Source organism: Salvelinus sp. IW2-2015, linkage group LG3 (genome assembly GCF_002910315.2).
Source record: "Salvelinus sp. IW2-2015 linkage group LG3, ASM291031v2, whole genome shotgun sequence".
Lineage (NCBI taxonomy): Eukaryota > Metazoa > Chordata > Actinopteri > Salmoniformes > Salmonidae > Salvelinus > Salvelinus sp. IW2-2015.
This window is the reverse complement of record NC_036840.1, coordinates 20,546,275-20,566,665: the sequence shown is the minus strand read 5'-3', so window position 1 is coordinate 20,566,665 and position 20,391 is coordinate 20,546,275. Positions and strand designations below refer to the sequence as shown.

The 20,391-nt window shown below is 45.0% G+C and overlaps 1 protein-coding gene across 5 annotated transcripts; it reads right to left on the bottom strand.

Moving 5' to 3' along the window:
• Positions 1-1,397: 1,397 nt before the first annotated feature.
• On the bottom strand, positions 1,398-20,101 carry zgc:92664 (chromatin complexes subunit BAP18). Of its 5 annotated transcripts, none has more exons than XM_023970713.2 (6): positions 19,748-20,099; positions 16,542-16,636; positions 16,012-16,113; positions 15,391-15,614; positions 14,994-15,101; positions 1,398-2,245 (listed from the first exon to the last, which is right to left on the bottom strand). In XM_023970713.2, exons 1-6 carry the CDS (start codon positions 19,766-19,768, stop codon positions 2,181-2,183), a joined length of 615 nt encoding a protein of 204 aa, XP_023826481.1. In that variant the 5' UTR covers positions 19,769-20,099; the 3' UTR covers positions 1,398-2,180. The 5 variants fall into 5 exon arrangements, with proteins under 5 accessions (XP_023826481.1, XP_023826491.1, XP_023826498.1 ...); XM_023970723.2 differs by having other exon boundaries at positions 14,994-15,098; positions 19,748-20,098; XM_023970730.2 differs by lacking the exon at positions 16,012-16,113 and having other exon boundaries at positions 19,748-20,101.
• Between the last annotated feature and the right edge of the window lie 290 nt (positions 20,102-20,391).

Below are 20,391 nucleotides of genomic sequence, written 5' to 3'. Positions count from 1 at the left end.
GGGTTTGAATACTTATTGAATCAAGACATTTCCGCTTTTCACTTTTAATTAATAAAAAACAAATATCATTCCACTTTGACATGGCATGGACTCACTGTGTGCAATAAGTGTTTAATATATTTTTTAATGACTACCTCATCTCTGTACCCCACACAAATTATCTTTAAGGTCTCTGTCGAGTAGTGAATTTGTGTGTAAGCCACTGACACACAAAATCAATTTGATCAATTTTAAATTCTGGCTGTAACATAACAAAATGTGGAGAAAGTCAAGTGGTGTGAATACTTTCTGAATCTTTCGGTTTGTTTAATAGTTGCTAGCTTCTTTTGAATATATCACTGAAGGGGAAATTCTTTCAGTGGTGGGGAATGAAACGTGTAAAAACATGGCGCCATAAAATACATAAAATGACAGTAAAGACGTAACTTTCAGTTGTCGCAAGCACTTCAAGTGTTGACGCCAGTCCAGACGGGTGTCTCTTCCTAATGTTGGAGCGAGGCCTTTGGCGTCAGCCAGAAGAGCCCAATGGTCCTACTGGCCGGCCAGGCTGTTAGTCTGTAGCCAGAATACTGTAGGAGGGACCAAGGGGTTTTGGTCTGCCTGGTGGTCCTTCCAATGCAGTGTCTGTGTGACTGAGGTCTGTCAGTCTGCATGGTGGGCTGTCTCCAGACTAAGGCCGGGTGGTCGGCCTGGCTGTTGAGCTCTCCTTTAGTCAGCCTGATGGTCTCTCTTCCTCTCCCCAGTGTGTCTGGCGTTAGCAGCACATCATTACTGGTAGCTGCCCCTTCTCTGGGCTGCCAGTATGGCTTGTGCTGCTCCAGTCAGCCACACCCTTGTCTACAATACATCTTTACCTACTCCTCAACCTGGAGCTAAAATGGCATCAATTCCTGTGTTCATATTCTGCCATTTTTATTTTACTCGGTTATGTTTTATCGGAAGCTCTGTGTTAGTGGTATTACAGTGGCATATTTTTACAATGTGCCTGGCTGTCCCTCATGTGTACTATTGGGGGTTGGTGAGAATTTGAATATATTACTTCATTTTATAAAGTTGGGGATATTGTGTAAGCGGAAATAGGCCTAATTTCACAACCCTAGTATTTAACCACTCTAGCAGTTTGAGCCAGTAACCAAAAGGTAGCTGGTTCGAATTCCTAAACCGACAAGGTGAAAAATCTCTGTGCCCTAGTGCAAAGGCACTTAATCCTAATTTGCTCCAGGGGTGCACGCCATACTAATATGGCTGACACTAAAACATCACTGCACCCATCTGGTGTTTTAAATATTTTTTTACACTTACTGTGCCCACTAGTGTTTTCAATTGTATAAAAATCTCATTTCAATAAAGACTACACATTGAGTGACATGACTCCTGAATTAAATATTACCAACTACAAGTTTACTAAGTCAATTTATTCAACATAATTCAGCAAATCACACTGGTCATTTGATTGTCTTTAGAGTAAGCCTCTATAAAACTACAAATATTTGTCAGTAACTGACCGAGAAATATTTGCCCCCAAAAAATTACCTTGAAGGATCATGGGTCATGTTTTGAACAATAAGATAATCCACTGTTTCAAACAGAAAACTGCACTAAACTAATTCCTGTCCTTTGATACAATTGTGTTCATATCTATATTATCCAGTATGCTTTTCAAATACCAGTTTAATTTGCTGGTGAGCTCAACACTGGGTTCACAAGTACATGATACCGTATACAAGTTTGCAGTTGCAGCATTGTCAAAGGGGAATTCGCAGGGCCACCTACCCAGATATCATAGTTGACATAAACCAAGATGGCAAAATCTACACACTGTAGTCCTTGGCCATGCATCTCTGCACATTAGCTTTTTGTGTAGTACAAATCAATCGTGTATGAATAAATAATACCATTATTTACATCCACCAACACATTCCTCATGCAAGAGAAATTTGCATCCTCATAGGCCTTGGCTTAAAAGCAGGGAATAAGGTGCCTTTTCAGATGCACACAGAGATCCGCCAAGGGAAATCTGAAGGATCTCGGCTGTTGTCCATAGGAGAGATGTCTGGGCTGCGTCTCAAATTGCACTCTAATCCCTATTTAGCAGATTACATTTGACCAGGGTCCATAAGGCTCCAGTCAAAAGTAGCGCACTATGTAGGAAATAGGGTGCTATTGAAAACATCTTGAGGTCAACGAGAGAGGAGCGGCAGGTCACTGGAGTTCATGATGAAGCTGGAGTCGAGGTTCAGGTTGTCTGAGAGGAGCAAAGAAAAACATTTTAGTTGGAAAAAATTGTGGATCTTTCTGGCAAGATTATAGAACTGACTTTCCACAAACTCAGTTATAGTATATTTTCTGCAAGATCTAAGCTATATCTAAAAATGTATATCTTCTAGATCAATTTATGGCATGTTAATTTATACTTTTCCAATACAGTTTTTAATTTAGCAGACACTCTTATTCATTCAGAGTGCCTTTCTCACGGCCACATAGAAATATTTTTCCCCCACCTGGTGGGCTTTGGAATTCGAACCAGCAACCTTCCAATTATTGGCCCAGCAGGCTTAACCGCTAAGCTACATGCTGCCCCTCAGATATAATAATAGCTTCAAAACAAATGTTATTGGTCACATACACATTTAGCAGATGTTATTGTGGGTGTAGCAAAATGCTTGTGTTCCTAGTAGAGGTCGACCAATTATGATTTTTCAACGCTGATACAGATTATTGGAGGACCAAAAAAAACGACGATTTTTAAAATTTATTTGTAATGACAATTGCAACAATACTGAATGAACACTTATTTTAACTTAATATAATACATCAATAAATCAATTTAGCCTCAAATAAATAATGAAACATGTTCAATTTGGTTTAAATAATGCAAAAACAAAGTGTTGGAGAAGAAAGTAAAAGTGCAATATGTGCCATGTAAGAAAGCTAACGTTTAAGTTCCTTGCTCAGAACATGAGAACATATGAAAGCTGGTGGTTTCTTTAACATGAGTCTTCAATATTCCAGGTAAGAAGTTTTAGGTTGTAGTTATATAGGAATTATAGGACTATCTCTACCATTTGTATTTCATATACCTTTGACTATTGGATGTTCTTATATGCACTTTAGTATTGCCAGTGTAACAGTATAGCTTCCATCCCTCTCTCGCCGCTACCTGGGTTCGAACCAGGAACACATCGACAACAGCCACCTCGAAGCAGCGTTACCCATGCAGAGCAAGGGGAACAACTACTCCAAGTCTCAGAGCGAGTGACGTTTGAAACGCTATTAGCGCGCACCCCGCTAACTAGCTAACAATTTCACATTAGTTACACCAGCCTAATCTCGGGAGTTGATAGGCTTGAAGTCATAAACAGCGCAATGTTTGAATGAATGCTTACGAGCCTGCTGGTGCCTACCATTGCTCAGTCAGACCGCTCTATCAAATCATAGACTTAATTATGACATAACACAGAAATACGAGCCATATGTCATTAATATGGTCGAATCCGGAACTATCATCTTCGAAAACAAAACGTTTATTCTTTCAGTGAAATACGGAACCGTTCCGTATTTTATCTAACGGGTGGCATCCATAAATCTAAATATTCCTGTTACATTGCACAACCTTCAATGTTATGTCATAATTATGTAGAATTCTGGCAAATTAGTTCACAATGAGCCAGGCGGCCCAAACTGTTGCATATACCCTTATCAGCGTGCAATCAACGCAAGAGAAGTACACAATTTTCACGCTGGTTAATATTGCCTGCTAACCTGGATTTCTTTTAGCTAAATATGCAGGTTTAAAAATATATACTTCTGTGTATTGATTTAAAAAAAGGCATTGATGTTTATGGTTAGGTACACGTTGGAGCAACGACAGTCCTTTTTCGCAAATGCGCACTGCATCGATTATATGCGACGCAGGACACGCTAGATAAACTAGTAATATCATCAACCATGTGTAGTTATAACTAGTGATTATGATTGATTGTTTTTATAAGATAAGTTTAATGCTAGCTAGCAACTAACCTTGGCTTCTTACTGCATTCGCGTAACAGGCGGGCTCCTCGTGAGGCAGGTGGTTAGAGCATTGGACTAGTTGCAAGATTGAATCCCTGAGCTGACAAAGTAAAAATCTGTCGTTCTGCCCCATAACAAGGAAGTTAACCCACCATTCCTAGGCCGTCATTGAAAATAAGAATGTGTTAACTGACTTGCCTAGTTAAATAAAGGTGGGGGGAGGCAAAATCGGCGTCCAAAATTACCTATTTCCGATTGTTATGAAAACTTGAAATAGGCCATTCCGATTAATCGGTCGACCTCTAGTTCCTAGCTCCAACAGTGCAGTAGTATCTAAAAACTAATCACAATACACACATCTAAAAGTAAAAGAAAGGAATTAAGAAATATATAAATATTAGATTGGGCAATGTCGGAGTGGCATTGACTAATACAGTAGAATAGAATACAGTATATACATGAGATGAGTAAAGCAGTATGTAAACATTAAATTGACTTGTGTCTATGTATAGGGCAGCAGCCTCTAAGGTGCAGGGTTGTGTAACCAGGTGGAAGCCGGCTAGTGATGGCTATTTAACAGTTGGATGGCCTTAATGTTGAAAATCTTCTTTTGTCTCTCGGTCCCAGCTTTGATGCAACTGTACTGACCTCGCCTTCTGGATGATAGTGGAATGAAAATACCGTAGCTCGGGTGGTTGATGTCCTTGATGATCTTTTTGGCCTTCCTGTGACATCGGGTACTGTAGGTGTCCTGGAGGGCAGGTAGTTTGCACCCGGTGATGCGTTGGGCAGACCGCACCACCCTCTGGAGAGCGGTGCAGTTGCCATACCAGGTGGTAATACAGCTGGACAGGATGCTCTCAATTGTGCAGCTTAAAGGTTGAAGGTTTTAGGGGCCAAGCCAAATTTATTCAGCCTCCTGAGGTTTAAGAGGCGCTGTTGCGCCTTCACTACATTGTCCGTCTGGGTGGACCATTTCAGATAGTCAGTGATGTGTACGCCGAGGAACTTGAAGCTTTCCACCTTCTCCACTGCGGTCCAGTCGGTGTGGATAGGGGTGTGCTCCCTCTGTTGTTTCCTGAAGTCCATGATCAGCTCCTTTGTTTTGTTGACGTTGAGTGAGGTTATTTTCCTGGCACTACTCTCCCAGGGCCCTCACCTCCTCCATGTAGTCTGTCTTGTCATTGTTGGTAATTAGGCCTACTACTGTTGTCGTCTGGAAACTTGATGATTGAGTTGGAGGCGTGCGTGGCCACGCAGTTTTGGGTGAACAGGGAGTACAGAAGGGGGTTGAGCACGTACCCTTGTGGGGCCCCTGTGTTGATGATCAGCGAAGCGAAGGTGTTTCCTACCATCACCACTTGGGGGCAGCCCGTCAGGACCCAGTTCCACAGGGCGGGGTTCAGACCCAGGGCCCTGAGCTTAATGATGAGCTTGGAGGATACTAATGCTGTTGAATGCTGAGTTATAATCAATGAACAGCATTCTTACATAGGAATTCCTCTTGTTCAGATGGGATAGGGCAGTGTGCAGTGCGATTGCATCGTCTGTGGATCTATTGGGGCGGTAAGCAAATTGAAGTGGGTCTAGGGTGTCCGGTAAGGTAGAGGTGATATGATCCTTAACTAGCCTCAAAGCTCTTCATGATGACAGAAGTGAGTGCTATGGGGCGATAACTAAATTACCTTTGCTTTTTTGGGTACAGGAACAATGGTGGACATCTTGAAGCAAGTGGGGACAGAATGGGATAGGGAGGGATTGAAATTGTCCGTAAACACTAAGGGATGCACGATATAAAAAAACGGTGATCATATCGGAAATTGGCCGATGTGCAAAGCTGATGTGCATACCTATATAACATGATGTAATGACGCCACGTAAAATTTGGCACTATACGTGCAACACAGCATTCCTAAACTAGCCCACAATGTCTGCTGTGTGGATTGAGCAGTCAACAAGTCGAGCAGTCATTTGAAAGAGTAAGAAAATTTCAGCAGGGCAACTCCAAGGTGAAATCTATTAAGGCCAAGATAATGGAATTCATTGCCCTTGACAATCAACCGTTCTCTGTCGTGGGTGATGTTGGCTTTCGCCGACTGGTCGAGCACCGGTACACACTACCAAGCACGCAATTTTTTCAGATGTTGCCCTACCGGAGTTACACAGTAATAGCTTCACGACATACATACTATGGAACGCCGTGAGTCTTTGCATGTCAAAAAAGACAGTAGCACTGTCAAAGCTGTACAAAAGTCTGCAAACACCGGCCACGAACGATGGGTTTACATTACTGCGTTGGTAATAAAGCATCATTTGTTCGACCGCAACTTCTGGGGTAGCTAGCTTTAGCTTGGTACCTAGCTAGCACCAATACAACCAGCCTGAAAACAATGTTTCATTATTCTTAGCAATGATTTGCCTGAAAACAATGTTTCATTATTCTTAGCAATGATTTAGGAATCCTTGTAAGTATTAGCTAGGTTGCCACTTGTTGTTCACCTATTTAAATTGAACTTCTGGTCATCAAAATAAATAGCTAGTCAGCAACTTAACCCTGTTACCCAAAACTAACGTTATAAGCAGCCAGCTAGCTTCATTTGGCTAGTGAGGCTCGACCGCACCGGGTTGTGTGTAGTGATGCTAGCCACATTAGTGGAATTTGAGGTTTGTCTTCAAAATAAAAGTCATTGACAGTAATGCAAATGAATACAAATAGTAGAATTATGCCATACTTATTTAAGGCTAATCGCAAAGCCCACTATTGTGGCTAATCCTTATTGTTGCTAGCTTCACATAGATTGGTCCAACCACCATTAATCAAATAAGAACTGTCTTATAAATTAGGGTTATTTTAGATGACACCTAGCTAACTATAGCTACATTTACATTTAAGTCATTTAGCAGACGCTCTTATCCAGAGCGACTTACAAGTTGGTGCATTCACCTTATGATGTCCAGTGGAACAACCACTTTACAATAGTGCATCTAACTCTAAGGGGGGGGGGGTTAGAAGGATTACTTTATCCTATCCTAGGTATTCCTTAAAGAGGTGGGGTTTCAGGTGTCTCCGGAAGGTGGTGATTGATTCCGCTGACCTGGCGTCGTGGGGAGTTTGTTCCACCATTGGGGTGCCAGAGCAGCGAACAGTTTTGACTGGCTGAGCGGAGCTGTACTTCCTCAGAGGTAGGAGGCGAGCAGGCCAGAGGTGATGAACGCAGTGCCCTGTTTGGGTGTAGGGCCTGATCAGAGCCTGAAGGTACGGAGGTGCCGTTCCCCTCACAGCTCCGTAGGCAAGTACCATGGTCTTGTAGCGGATGCGAGCTTCAACTGGAAGCCAGTGAGAAGAGCGGAGGAGCGGGGTGACGTGAGAGAACTTGGGAAGGTTGAACACCAGACGGGCTGCGGCGTTCTGGATGAGTTGTAGGGGTTTAATCGCACAGGCAGGGAGCCCAGCCAACAGCGAGTTGCAGTAATCCAGACGGAGATGACAAGTGCCTGGATTAGGACCTGCGCCGCTTTTTGTGTGAGGCAGGGTCGTACTCTGCGAATGTTGTAGAGCATGAACCTACAGGAACGGGTCACCGCCTTGATGTTGGTTGAGAACGACAGGGTGTTGTCCAGGATCACGCCAAGGTTCTTAGCGCTCTGGGAGGAGGACACAAGGAGTTGTCAAGCGTGATGGCAAGATCATGGAACGGGCAGTCCTTCCCGGGAGGAAGAGCAGCTCCGTCTTGCCGAGGTTCAGCTTGAGGTGGTGATCCGTCATCCACACTGATATGTCTGCCAGACATGCAGAGATGCGATTCGCCACCTGGTTATCAGAAGGGGAAGGAGAAAGATTAATTGTGTGTCGTCTGCATAGCAATGATAGGAGAGACCATGTGAGGATATGACAGAGCCAAGTGACTTGGTGTATAGCGAGAATAGGAGAGGGCCTAGAACAGAGCCCTGGGGACACCAGTGGTGAGAGCACGTGGTGCGGAGACAGATTCTCGCCACGCCACCTGGTAGGAGCGACCTGTCAGGTAGGACGCAATCCAAGCGTGGGCGCGCCGGAGATGCCCAACTCGGAGAGGGTGGAGAGGAGGATTGATGGTTCACAGTATCAAAGGCAGCCGATAGGTCTAGAAGGATGAGAGCAGAGGAGAGAGAGTTAGCTTTAGCAGTGCGGAGCGCCTCCGTGACACAGAGAAGAGCAGTCTCAGTTGAATGACTAGTCTTGAAACCTGACTGATTTGGATCAAGAAGGTCATTCTGAGAGAGATAGCAGGAGAGCTGGCAAAGGACGGCACGTTCAAGAGTTTGAGAGAAAAGAAAGAAGGATACTGGTCTGTAGTTGTTGACATCAGAGGGATCGAGTGTAGTTTTTTTCAGAAGGGTGCAACTTTCGCTCTCTTGAAGGCGAAGGGACGTAGCCAGCGGTCAAGGATGAGTTGATGAGCGAGGTGAGGTAGGGGAGAAGGTCTCCGGAAATGGTCTGGAGAAGAGAGGAGGGGATAGGGTCAAGCGGGCAGGTTGTTGGGCGGCCGCGTCACAAGACGCGAGATTTCATCTGGAGAGAGAGGGGAGAAAGAGGTCAAAGCACAGGGTAGGGCAGTGTGAGCAGAACCAGCGGTGTCGTTTGACTTAGCAAACGAGGATCGGATGTCGTCGACCTTCTTTTCAAAATGGTTGACGAAGTCATCCGCAGAGAGGGAGGAGGGGGGGGGGGAGGAGGGAGGGGAGGATTCAGGAGGAGGAGAAGGTGGCAAAGAGCTTCCTAGGGTTAGAGGCAGATGCTTGGAATTTAGAGTGGTAGAAAGTGGCTTTAGCAGCAGAGACAGAAGAGGAGAATGTAGAGAGGAGGGAGTGAAAGGATGCCAGGTCCGCAGGGAGGCGAGTTTCCCTCCATTTCCGCTCGGCTGCCCGGAGCCCTGTTCTGTGAGCTCGCAATGAGTCGTCGAGCCACGGAGCAGGAGGGGAGGACCGGGCCGGCGGGAGGATAGGGGACATAGAGAGTCAAAGGATGCAGAAAGGGAGGAGAGGAGGGTTGAGGGGCAGAATCAGGAGATAGGTTGGAGAAGGTTTGAGCAGAGGGAAGAGATGATAGGATGGAAGAGGAGAGAGTAGCGGGGGAGAGAGAGCGAAGGTTGGGACGGCGCCATACATCGCGAGTAGGGGCAGTGTGGGAAGTGTTAGATGAGAGCGAGAGGGAAAAGGATACAAGGTAGTGGTCGGAGACTTGGAGGGGAGTTGCAATGAGATTAGTGGAAGAACAGCATCTAGTAAAGATGAGGTCAAGCGTATTGCCTGCCTTGTGAGTGGGGGGGAAGGTGAGAGGGTGAGGTCAAAAGAGGAGAGGAGTGGAAAGAAGGAGGCAGAGAGGAATGAGTCAAAGTAGACGTGGGGAGGTTAAAGTCACCCAGAACTGTGAGAGGTGAGCCATCCTCAGGAAAGGAGCTTATCAAGGCGTCAAGCTCATTGATGAACTCTCCAAGGGAACCTGGGGGCGATAAATGATAAGGATGTTAAGCTTGAAGGGCTGGTAACTGTGAAGCATGGAATTCAAAGGAGGCTATAGACAGATGGGTCAGGGGAGAAAGAGAGAATGTCCACTTGGGGGAGATGAGGATCCCAGTGCACCACCCCGCTGACCAGACGCTCTCGGGGTGTGCGAGAACACGTGGGCAGACGAGGAGAGAGCAGTAGGAGTAGCAGTGTTATGTGGTAATCCATGTTTCCGTCAGTGCACAAGAAGTCGAGGGACTGGAGGGAAGCATAGGCTGAGATGAACTCTGCTTGTTGGCCGCAGATCGGCAGTTCCAGAGGCTGCCGGAGACCTGGAACTCCACGTGGGTCGTGCGCGCTGGGACCACCAGGCAGCGGCCACCGCGGTGTGAAGCGTTTGTGTGGTCTGTGCAGAGAGGAGAAGAAGAGGATAGACAGACACATAGTTGACAGGCTACAGAAGAGGCTCGCTAATGCAAAGGAGATTGGAATGACAAGTGGACTACACGTCTCGAATGTTCAGAAAGTTAAACTTACGTTGCAAGAAATCTTATTGACTAAAATGATACAGTGCTGCTGAAGTAGGCTAGCTAGCAGTGGCTGCGTTGTTGACTTAGTTATAGCTACTGAAACCGATGTCATATTTTTTGACACGCAAAGACCCAAACGGCATTCCATAGAAATGCTGGTTGAGAATGAAACGACTGAATAAATGAACAAAAGCACAGCAAGTGAAAGAATAGGTTTTGATTATGTTTTACTGGTAATGGGGATATACGTAAATGCCAACGAAAATATTTTGGTCAGTGTGGTGTGCGTGTAACCTTTATTACACTAGGCAAGTCAGTTAACAAATTCTTATTTACAATGATGACGCTGGGCCAATTGTGCTCCGCACTATGGGACTCCAATTACAGCCAGATGTGATACTGCCTGGATTCGAACCAGGGACTGTAGTGACGCTCTTGCACTGAGATGCAGTGCCTTAGACCGCTGCGTCCATGTATGTGTGTTAAATAGTTACAGAAGGGCTCCGGGGTGGCGCAGTGGTCTAGGGCACTGCTTCGCAGTGCTAGCTGCACCACCAGAGTCTCTGGGTTCGCGCCCAGGCTCTGTCGCAGCCGGCCGCGACCGGGAGTCCGTGGGGCGACGCACAATTGGCATAGCGTGTCCGGGTTAGGGAGGGTTTGGCCGGTAGGGATATCCTTGTCTCATCGCGCTCCAGCGCCTCCGTGGGGGGGGCCGGGCGCAGTGCGCGCTAACCAAGGGGGCCAGGTACACGGTGTTTCCTCCGACCATTGGTGCGGCTGGCTTCCGGGTTGGAGGCGCGCTGTGTTAAGAAGCAGTGCGGCTTGGTTGGTTTGTGCTTCGGAGGACGCATGGCTTTCGACCTTCGTCTCTCCCGAGCCCGTACGGGAGTTGTAGCGATAAGACAAGATAGTAATTACTAGCGATTGGATACCACGAAAATTGGGGAGAAAATAGGATAAAAATAATTTAAAAAATAATTTTTAAAAATTGTTACAGAAAAACTATCGTCAAAGTAATGACTCGGGACGTCGGGTTTGAAATGAAAGCTTCTTTTAGTAATACTACTTGTTCGCATTACATTTAACAACTTTAGATTCTACAAAACAATAAAAGTTGCTAGCGAAAGTCAGGATAATCACTTGTACATAACTGGCGCGTTCTCTCTACTTCCTGTCGCAAGGCATTCTGGAACGTGCAGTCTATGTATGTAAAATATGTTTGTAGTTCTCTCAATCTCCAACACACAAATACAATTACATATGTAAACTGTAAAGAAAAATCTTTAGATACAGCTCAATGAATTAACTTAAACATTAACTCTGTAACCCATTAAAGTTACGTCATCCCCCCCCCGATGAACAACTGTGTTCATCTAAATCTCTAGGGAGTATATCAACTGAATAGGTCTCAACAAAGTCACTGAAGCAGTACGAAGATGACCGAACTAGGCTAACTCGGCCTGGAAACAGTTCCTCAATCTTTCCTAGTTTCCAGGCTTGTCTGGGTGTGTTATCTTCTCCAATGAGTACAACGTCACCCGCTTTCAGTGGGGTGGGCTGTGGTGTCACAGCGGTGTGCCGACTTTAGATCCAGCAAGTAGTCTCTTCGCCAACTGTTCCAGAAGCTGGTCACAAGTCTCTGCCTGTACTTCCATCTGCGTGTCATTTCCTCCTTGTTTAGCGTTGGGTGCTGAGTGTCAGCTGGAAATGGCTTGGGTGGCAAATAGGTTAGTCTTTTAGCCACCAGGAAGTGTGCTGGGGTCAGGGGTTGTGGTTCATCCACTTCATTGTGCACGAAGGTCAGAGGCCTAGAATTTAGGATAGCTTCAACCTCTGTCAGGACTGTGCACATCTCTTCAAAGTTGAGTGAAGCTCTCCCAAGAAAATCTCAGGCATGTTTTCACTGACCTGACGAGTCTTTCCCAGAATCCGCCCCACCAGGCTGCTCGCTCGGCGATGAACCTACAGGTGATGCCCCTTTGAGAAGAACGCCAAGAGTTGGGGCTCTTTGATTGCCTTCCACAGCTCTTTCAAGTCCTAATCAGCTCTCTTGAACGTTTTTGCATTGTCTGAGTAGATTACCTTGCATAATCCTCTCCTTGAGATTAATCTTTTAGAGCTAACAGGAATGTCTCTGTTGACTGATCTGAGACTAGTTCCAAATGCACTGCTCTGGATACAGCACAAGTGAACAGTGCAATGTATGACTTCTTCACAGAACCATTTTCTTTCACATAGAGTGGTCCTGCAAAATCCACACCTGTGACTTCGAATGGTGGGGATTCAGTTATTCTGTCTTTTGGTAAAGGCGCAGTGACCTGCTGTCCGGCCCTTGCCTTGAATCTCTTGAACACTATACATATTGCCACTGTGCTCTTGACTAGCTGCCTAGCACACAAGATGCAGTATCGCTCTGATTTGTCCTTGAGTATCTCTTGATCCAGAATGCATCACCTTCTCATGGTGGTACTGTATCCACATTTCTGAGTATCTGTACTTGAACCCATGGGTGCTGCTCTCAATGTGAAGTTGGACTGTTGCAGTCTTCCTCCTACACTGAGTAGTTCATGTTCGTCCAAGAACAATTTCATTTCTCTGATTTTACAGTCATTGTTTTGGCTTTTTCCTGTCTTCAGTAGTTTGATCTCCTGTCCGAAACTCTGTTGTTGTTTTACCTTGATCCAGTACTTTTCTGCATCGAACAGTTCGTCAGCAGTCGGTTCACCTTGCATCTTTATGTTTGTACGAGCATTGGCTATGACTCTTTATCCAGGCGGTGACTCTGAACACTCTTTTCAGTTTGCTGTACCTTTCAAGCTCCAACACAGGGTCAGTGACATCTGTGCTGTTTGCTGCGAGTTGTACAGTAACCTGGCGACTGGACTTGAGTTCTGAATTTACCTCTTCTGGAACCTTGTTATCATCAGTCTCCTCGGACTGATTGGGTGATGTCAGAATTCTGGGTCCATTCCACCATAGCTGGCTCTGTGTCAAGTTTCGAGCAGTTTTTCCTCTTGTAGGGAGGTCGGGTGGATTAGTTTCCCATTCAATATGTGACCATGACTCTGGATTGGTCAAGGCCTGGATCTCTGTCACTCTGTTCGCGACAAACTGTTTCCATTTCTGAGCTGAGCTGCAAATCCAATGCAGCACGATCATCGAGTCTGTCCACATTTTGATTCGTTTTTTCTTCCATTTTCAGTGTGGTCATCAGGTTGTTTGCTAGTCTCGCTCCAATCACAGCTCCCATGAGCTCCAGGCGTGGCATTGTCATTTTCTTGAGTGGGGCTACCCTGGACTTGGATGCGACTAGACTTGTCGTTGTTTCCCTGTCTTGTGATTCACCTTGCAAGTAAGCTACTGCACTAAGCCCTTTCACTTGCATCACAGTAGTTTCAGGGTGTGGCTGTTCTGTACCACCTTGGTATGGCGAGCTGGTGTAGTTCTGGACACCACTGTTGCCATTCTTGTGTCAGATCAGGTGGTAATTCTTCGTCCCAGCTGAGTCCCCTCTCCCACATTTCCTGGAACATGCACTTGATCCTGAAGGGAGTCAGGAAACCAAGAGGGTCAAAGATACGTGCAGACGACTGCAGAACACTTCTTTGTGTTTTCCCTTGCTTTAGAATGCTCAGTAGCGGCCTGAGGTCAAACAAAGTAATCTGTTTCCGGTCTCCATCCTAAAACCTTCAGCACTACTCCTTGTGATTCTAGCGTCAACGGGTGGTCAGTTGTCGTACTCTCCTCCCATTTTGTTTTCAGTTCAGGAGAGTTGGTCATCCACTTGCAAAGGTCAATGCCTGCAATCGACAGCATTCGCTTTGCAGTTGTTGTCACAAGGTAAGCCTCTTCAACATTGCGTGAACTTGCAATGAAGTAATCTACAGAGTGACTCTATCTCTACAACTTCTGGTTGTTCTGTTTCATATTGTTTCAGGTGCTTCCTGATTGTAGCTGCCAGCAAGAATGGACTTGGGGAAGCTCCAAATACCACTCTTTTCATCCTCAGCACACGCAGCTCCTCTTCATTTTCTCCCCTTGGTGGGCCTGTGAGCCATAGGAATCTCACAGCGTCTCTATCTCTCTCTGCTAGGGGATATCTGCAGGAAAGCCTTCTTGATGTCTGCCATGAATGCGATCTCATGTAGTCTGAACTTTATCAGAACGCTGAGCAGAACCGGATTCAGGTTAGGTCCTGTGAGTAGACAGTCATTGAGGAATGGACAGCCATCTTCATGGGACGAGGTTATGAACTCCGTCATGGTTATCTGTGTATTCGTCAATGTTTTTCTCTGAGGCTGGCCGGAACATATCCTTGTCCGCGTGATCAAAACAATCTTGAAGCATGGATTCCGATTGGTCAGACCGGTGTTGAATAGACCTTAACACGGGTACTTCTTGTTTGAGTTTCTACCTATAGGAAGGGAGGAGCAAAATGGAGTCGTGATCAGATTTTCCGAAGGAAGGGTGGGGGAGGGCCTTGTAGGCATTTTGAAAAGAGTGACAGTGGTCCAATGTTTTACCAGCGCGAATACTACAGTCAATGGTCAATGTGTTGGTAGAACTTCGGTAGCGTTTTCCTCAAATTTGCTTTGTTAAAATCCCCAGCTACAATAAATGTGGTTTCCAGTTTGCATAAAGTCCCGTGTAGTTCTTTTAGGGCCATTGTGGTATCAGCTTGAAGGGGAATATACAGGGCTGTGATTATAACCGAAGATAATTCTCTTGGGAGGTAATACGGTCGGCATTTGATTGTGGTATTCTAGGTCGGGTGAACAAAAGGACTTTAGTTTCTGTATGTTAATCACAATCACACCATCAGTGTTTGACTACCTTTCTTCTTCCCGGAGAGTTCTTTATTCCTGTCTTGAAGACCAGTAATTATTGGTTTCCCCTCATTCGGGCAATAGCAAAGGCTGTGCATTATCACTAAATAGTAGTCAAAATAAGCCCGTTCTCTCTCACCCTGATCGAAGTTGAGTTTCTTGGAGTTGGATCCCTCTCCCAGTCCCTCTATGTCTACCAGGTCAGAGTTGACGTCAGAGTCATTCAGAGCACTCAGAGTCACATCTGCTGGAACACACAGGCAGGAAGAGCTAAGTCTTTTTCTTTATCCCATTGTTTCAAATATAATAGACAAAGACTAAATATTTTCACAGTTAAACTATTCAATTTGATCTGCAAGGACTTTTCTAATTGCTTTGCACATATTTTGTTGAAAAACAATCCTTTACTATTACTTTCAATATTGAGGTAAAAACAAGAAAAAAAAGGCTGAAGGTGGGACTGATTAGAAATCATTGCCAAGATGGCAACTACAAAATGTATTGATTGATTCCTTCCTTCATCCATCTCCACTCACCTGCAGACTTCTGTTTCTTCATTGTGGGAATGGCCAGAGTCACATTTCCCTGGACACCTGCCTTCATGACGACCTTTGAGGTCGGCACAGCAATGACAGTTGGTGTTGCCGTGGTGGCCATGGTAACAGCAGTCTTCTTGGCGGTCTTTTTTGGGGAGTCGGTGGAAATGGGCATCCCGGTCTCGTCATAGAGCTTCCTCTTCACTGTACTTTTAATCTGGACCCTTCGGGAAGAGGAGACAAGGTAGGATCAGGTTAGCGGTGGTGATTTAACCAGTAACCTGTCAATTTTTTTTTTTTTGCGTAAACCATCATGAATTGATAGATCTTTAGCACTAGCAGATGGATAGTACAATGCATGTGTGGGTAAATAGATCTGAATGTGATATTTTAGATCTTCTAGTAATGGTTTAGCTCATCGGGGCTTGTGTCACTGATAGACTATCTTCCTATTGCTTTAGAGCTACCTCTGAAAACATCTCATTGGACACGTCACCCAGACGCGAATGGAGCAAAGTAGAGAGATAAGGGGTAAGAGACCAAGACCTGGTAAGGACTACAATGATAGAGGGCCATTAGGAATGAAAAGAGACGGGGGGGGGGGGGGGGGGGGATCCTTACACGGTGCGTTCCTTGATGACAGCGCTGAGGGAGTTCAGGTCATCACCAAACCTCACCACGGCCGATCTCAGCTGCCCAATCTCAGTGTCCGTCCACTTAGCTCTGCAATGACACACAGGGCGTTTCAGAACCACTAGACTACATTGCAGTTGCACTGCACAGATCTACAAATCACCTAGCATCCTAAATAACTACACATTATGATTTTGTAGATCAGTCTGGTCAGTTGGTGATCAGCGATTGATGCCCTTGAACGCAGCCAGAGACGAAGAGAGGGTGGAGACGAAGAGAGGGTGTCGAGTGCTTTCTGGTATTAATGACGCAACAGCGTTTCCTCAGATTGACTTCTTGGCGGGGATATTCAAGATGGAGCACATATCAGTGTAATGTGTACAGTGTGCTACAAGTGACACAAGCCCAAAAATTACAAAGTCATGATCAGTAGACTTATAAATCAGACTAGACTTGGAACACGACATAATCGATACAGATATTTATCTCTATCTGTAACTTGGTGTGTGTATTCTCACCCTGCAGGACTGGAGTCAGCCACGGGGTGCAGTTGCATGGTCAGCTCCCCTAACTTGGTGAAAGCAGCTCCTGCTGCTGAGAAGATCTCCCCAACCTTGAAAATTAAAGCAGAAAACACCTAAATCAATACCTTTGAATTATCCTATTTTCTTTTGAGACAGTAGCAAAGGTCTTTCCACATTGTTACGTTACAGCCTTATTCCTTAGTGTACACACAATACCTATCCCATAATGACAAAGCAAAAACAGGATTAGACATTTATTTTTTAATAAATAATCACATTTAAATAAGTATTCAGACCCTTCACACAGTACTTTATTAAAGCTCCTTTGGCAGCGATTACAGCCGAGTCTTCTTGGGTTTGACGCTACAAGCTGTATTTGAGTTTCTCCCATTCTTCTTTGCAGATCCTCTCAAGCTCTGTCAGGTTGGTGAGTGTTGCTGCACAGCTATTTTCAGGACTCTCCAGAGATGTTTGATTGGGTTCAAGTCCAGGCTCTGGCTGGTTCCCTCAAGGACATTCAGAGACTTGTCCCGAAGCCACTTCTGCGTCTTCGCTGTGTGCTTAGGGTTGTTGTCCTGTTGAAAGGTGAACCATCACCCCAGTCAGAGGTCCTGAGGAGGTTTCCATCAAGGATGTCTCTGTACTTTGCTCTGTTCATATTTCCGTCGATCATGACTAGTCTCCCAGTCCCTGCCGCTGAAAAACATCCCCACAGCATGATGCTGCCACCACCGTGCTTCACCGTAGGGATGGTGCCAGGTCTCCTTCAAAGGTGACGCTTGGGATTCAGGCCAAATAGTTCAATCATCAAACCAAAGAATCCTGTTTCTCATGGTCCGAGAGTCCTTTAGGTGCCTTTTGGCAAACTACAAGCGGGCTGTTGTGCCTTTTACTGAAGAGTGGCTTCCGTCTGGCCACTAACATAAAGGCCTGGTAGATCCAAACTATTTCCATTTAAGAATGGAGGCCACTGTGTTCATGGGGACCTTCAATGCTGCAGAAATGTTAGAGTACCATTCCCCAGATCTGTGCCGACACAATCTTGTCTCTGAGCTCTACATACAATTCCTTCGAACTCATGGCTTGGTTTCTGCTCTGACATGCACGGTCAACTGTGGGATCTTATATAGACAGGTGTGTGCCTTTCCAAATCATGTCCAATCAATTGAATTTACCACAGGTGGACATCAATGAAGTTGTAGAAACATCTCAAGGATGATCAATGGAAACAGGATGCACCCGAGGTCAATTTCAAGTATCATAGCCAAGGGTCTGATTACCTATGTAAATAAGATGGGTTTCTTTTAATTAATTTTCTAACATTTTTTTTTTTTTTTTTTACTTAACGCTGTGTCATTATGGGTTATTGTGTGTAGATTGATTTGATTTAATCCATTTTAGAATAAGGCTGTAAAGAAACCCAAATGCACTGTATGATCAACTGTATTACAAGGCAATGCCATGTTGAAAACTTTTACGGACTACAAAGGGAAACCCAGACGCGAGCAGCCCAGTGACGGAGCCTACCAGACGAGCTAAATGTCTTATCCTCGCATCGAGGCCAGCAACACTGAAGCATGCACGAGTGCACCTGTGTGATAACGCTCTCTGTAGCCGATGTGAGCAAAACCTTTAAAAACAGGTCAAGATTCAAAGCCGTGGGGCCAGACGGATTACCAGGACGTGCACTCAAACCATGCGCAGACCAACTGTCAAGTGTCTACACTGACATTTAACCCCTCCCTGACCGTCTACAATACCTACATGTTTCAAGCAGACCACCATAGTCACTGTGTCCAAGGAAGCAAAGGTTACCTGCCTAAATGATTACCGCCCCGTAGCACTCACATCGGTAGCCATGAAGTGCTTTGAAAGGCTGATCATGGCTCACATCAACAGCATCCTCCCAGATGCGCTAGACCCACTCCAATTCGCATACCGCCCAAGCAGACCCACAGATTACGCAATTTCAATCGCACTCCACACTGCCCTTTCCCCCCTGGACAAAAGGAACACATTCAAGATCCTTGGTGTCCACATCACCAACGAACTATCATTGTCCAAACACACCAAGACAGTAGGAAAGAGGGCACAACAAAACGTTTTCCCCCTCAGGAGACTGAATAGATTTGGCATGAGTCCCCAGATCCTCAAAAGGTTCTACAGCTGCACCATTGAGAGCATCCTGACCAGTTGCATCACCGCCTGGTCTGGTAACTGCTTGGCATCTGACCGTAAGGCGCTAGAGTGTAGTGCATATGGTCCAGTACATCACTGGGGCCAAGCTTCCTACCATCCAGGACCTATATAATAGGCGGTGTCAGAGGAAAGCCCATAAAATTGTCAGACTCCAGTCAGACTTTTCTCTGCCACCGCACGTCAAGCAGTACCAGAGCACCAAATCTAAGACAAAAAAGCTCCTTAATACCCCCAAGCCATAAGACTACTGAACAATTAATCAAATTGTTTTGTACACTGCTGCTACTCACTGTTTATTATCTATGCATAGTCACTTCACCCCTACCTACATGTACAAATGACCTCAACTAACCCCCACACACTGACTCAGTACCGGTACCCCCTGTATATAGCAGCCTCATTGTTGTGTTGTTACTTTGTACTTTAGTTTGTTTTCTTAACTCTTCTTTAACTGCAATGTTGGTTAAGGGCTTGTAAGTAAGCGTTTCACGGTAAGGTCTACACTTGTATTCGGCGAATGTGACAAATAAAGATTGATTTGATGGCATAATATCAAAACAGGATTAGTCCATTTTATCCAGCATTGTTGTTTTGTACGGTTGCAATGCAGACTTAATCTTTATTTTAAGAGATCATTAATGAGGGGTTTTCCTCCATGCAGACAGCGCCTTCGTGTGGTAGCTTCCATACAAAGTACATGGAAGTGAGAAAAAAGTTAATACATGACATTGACAACATTCAGCCACGTCCTGGGTGCTTGACTTATTATAACACGAATAATGTTTTTTTCTTCCTTCAAAAGTTGAGTTGCCTGGTATAGGACAGTAAAATAAAAATGTATCTTTGGAATAACCCAGGTGAGCTTAAATAGCGGTTACATGGCTGCCATTCGAATTCGCTTGATAGCTGACGACGTTAGGTAGCTAACATGAGCTAGATTTGTGCAGGACCTAGCTAACAGCAAAATATACGGCTAAAATCAAAACGTGAGAATGCCCTACCTTCGTTGAGGCTGAAGTCATTTTTCTTTTTGTAGTTGCTGAACAGATGCAGATTTTCCTGTGAATAACGCCGTTTAGAGAAGCTAGCTAAGCTTCAGGTTAGTTAGCCTGGTTGCACTGCAGGCTCAGCTGTTAATACAAATACCAACTTCGTCCACGTCCTACAATATTCATATTTTTGTTTGCAGTCCGCAACTGTTTTCGGTGAGCCTGTGAATTTTATTAACACGGATCTTATGTTTTTTTGTTGTTGCAATAATCAGAAATGTGTAGCTAAAAATAAATGACATACATAAATGACAATGTGGACAAACGAAAGACTTCACCTGCGCAAATAAATCCCAAATGCTGATTGGCCCAAAATTCACACCACGTGCTCGTGATTCTTCTTTGGTATCATGACGCACATTTTGTTTGTGCATACCGCCACCTATTGTGCGGGATTGTGTTCGAATATGTTACATATATTTTTTATTCTTCAAAGTAGCCACTCTTTGCCTGGATGACAGCTTTGCACACTCTTGGTATTCTCCCAACCAGCTACATGAGGAATGCTTTTCCAACAGTCTTGAAGGAGTTCCCACAAATCAAATTTTAATTGTCACATGCGCCGAATACAACAATGCTCACTTACAAGCCCTTAA

What these genes read in the sequence shown, in the direction of transcription:
- zgc:92664 (XM_023970713.2), bottom strand. Translation starts at nt 19,768, where the DNA reads ATGACTTCAGCCTCAACGAAG. An exon ending in GTCATCAAGGAACGCACCGT is followed by an intron (nt 15,615 to 16,011) that starts GTAAGGATCCCC and finishes CTCTTCCCGAAG; the next exon opens with GGTCCAGATTAAAAGTACAG. An exon ending in GAAGAAACAGAAGTCTGCAG is followed by an intron (nt 15,102 to 15,390) that starts GTGAGTGGAGAT and finishes TGTGTGTTCCAG; the next exon opens with CAGATGTGACTCTGAGTGCT.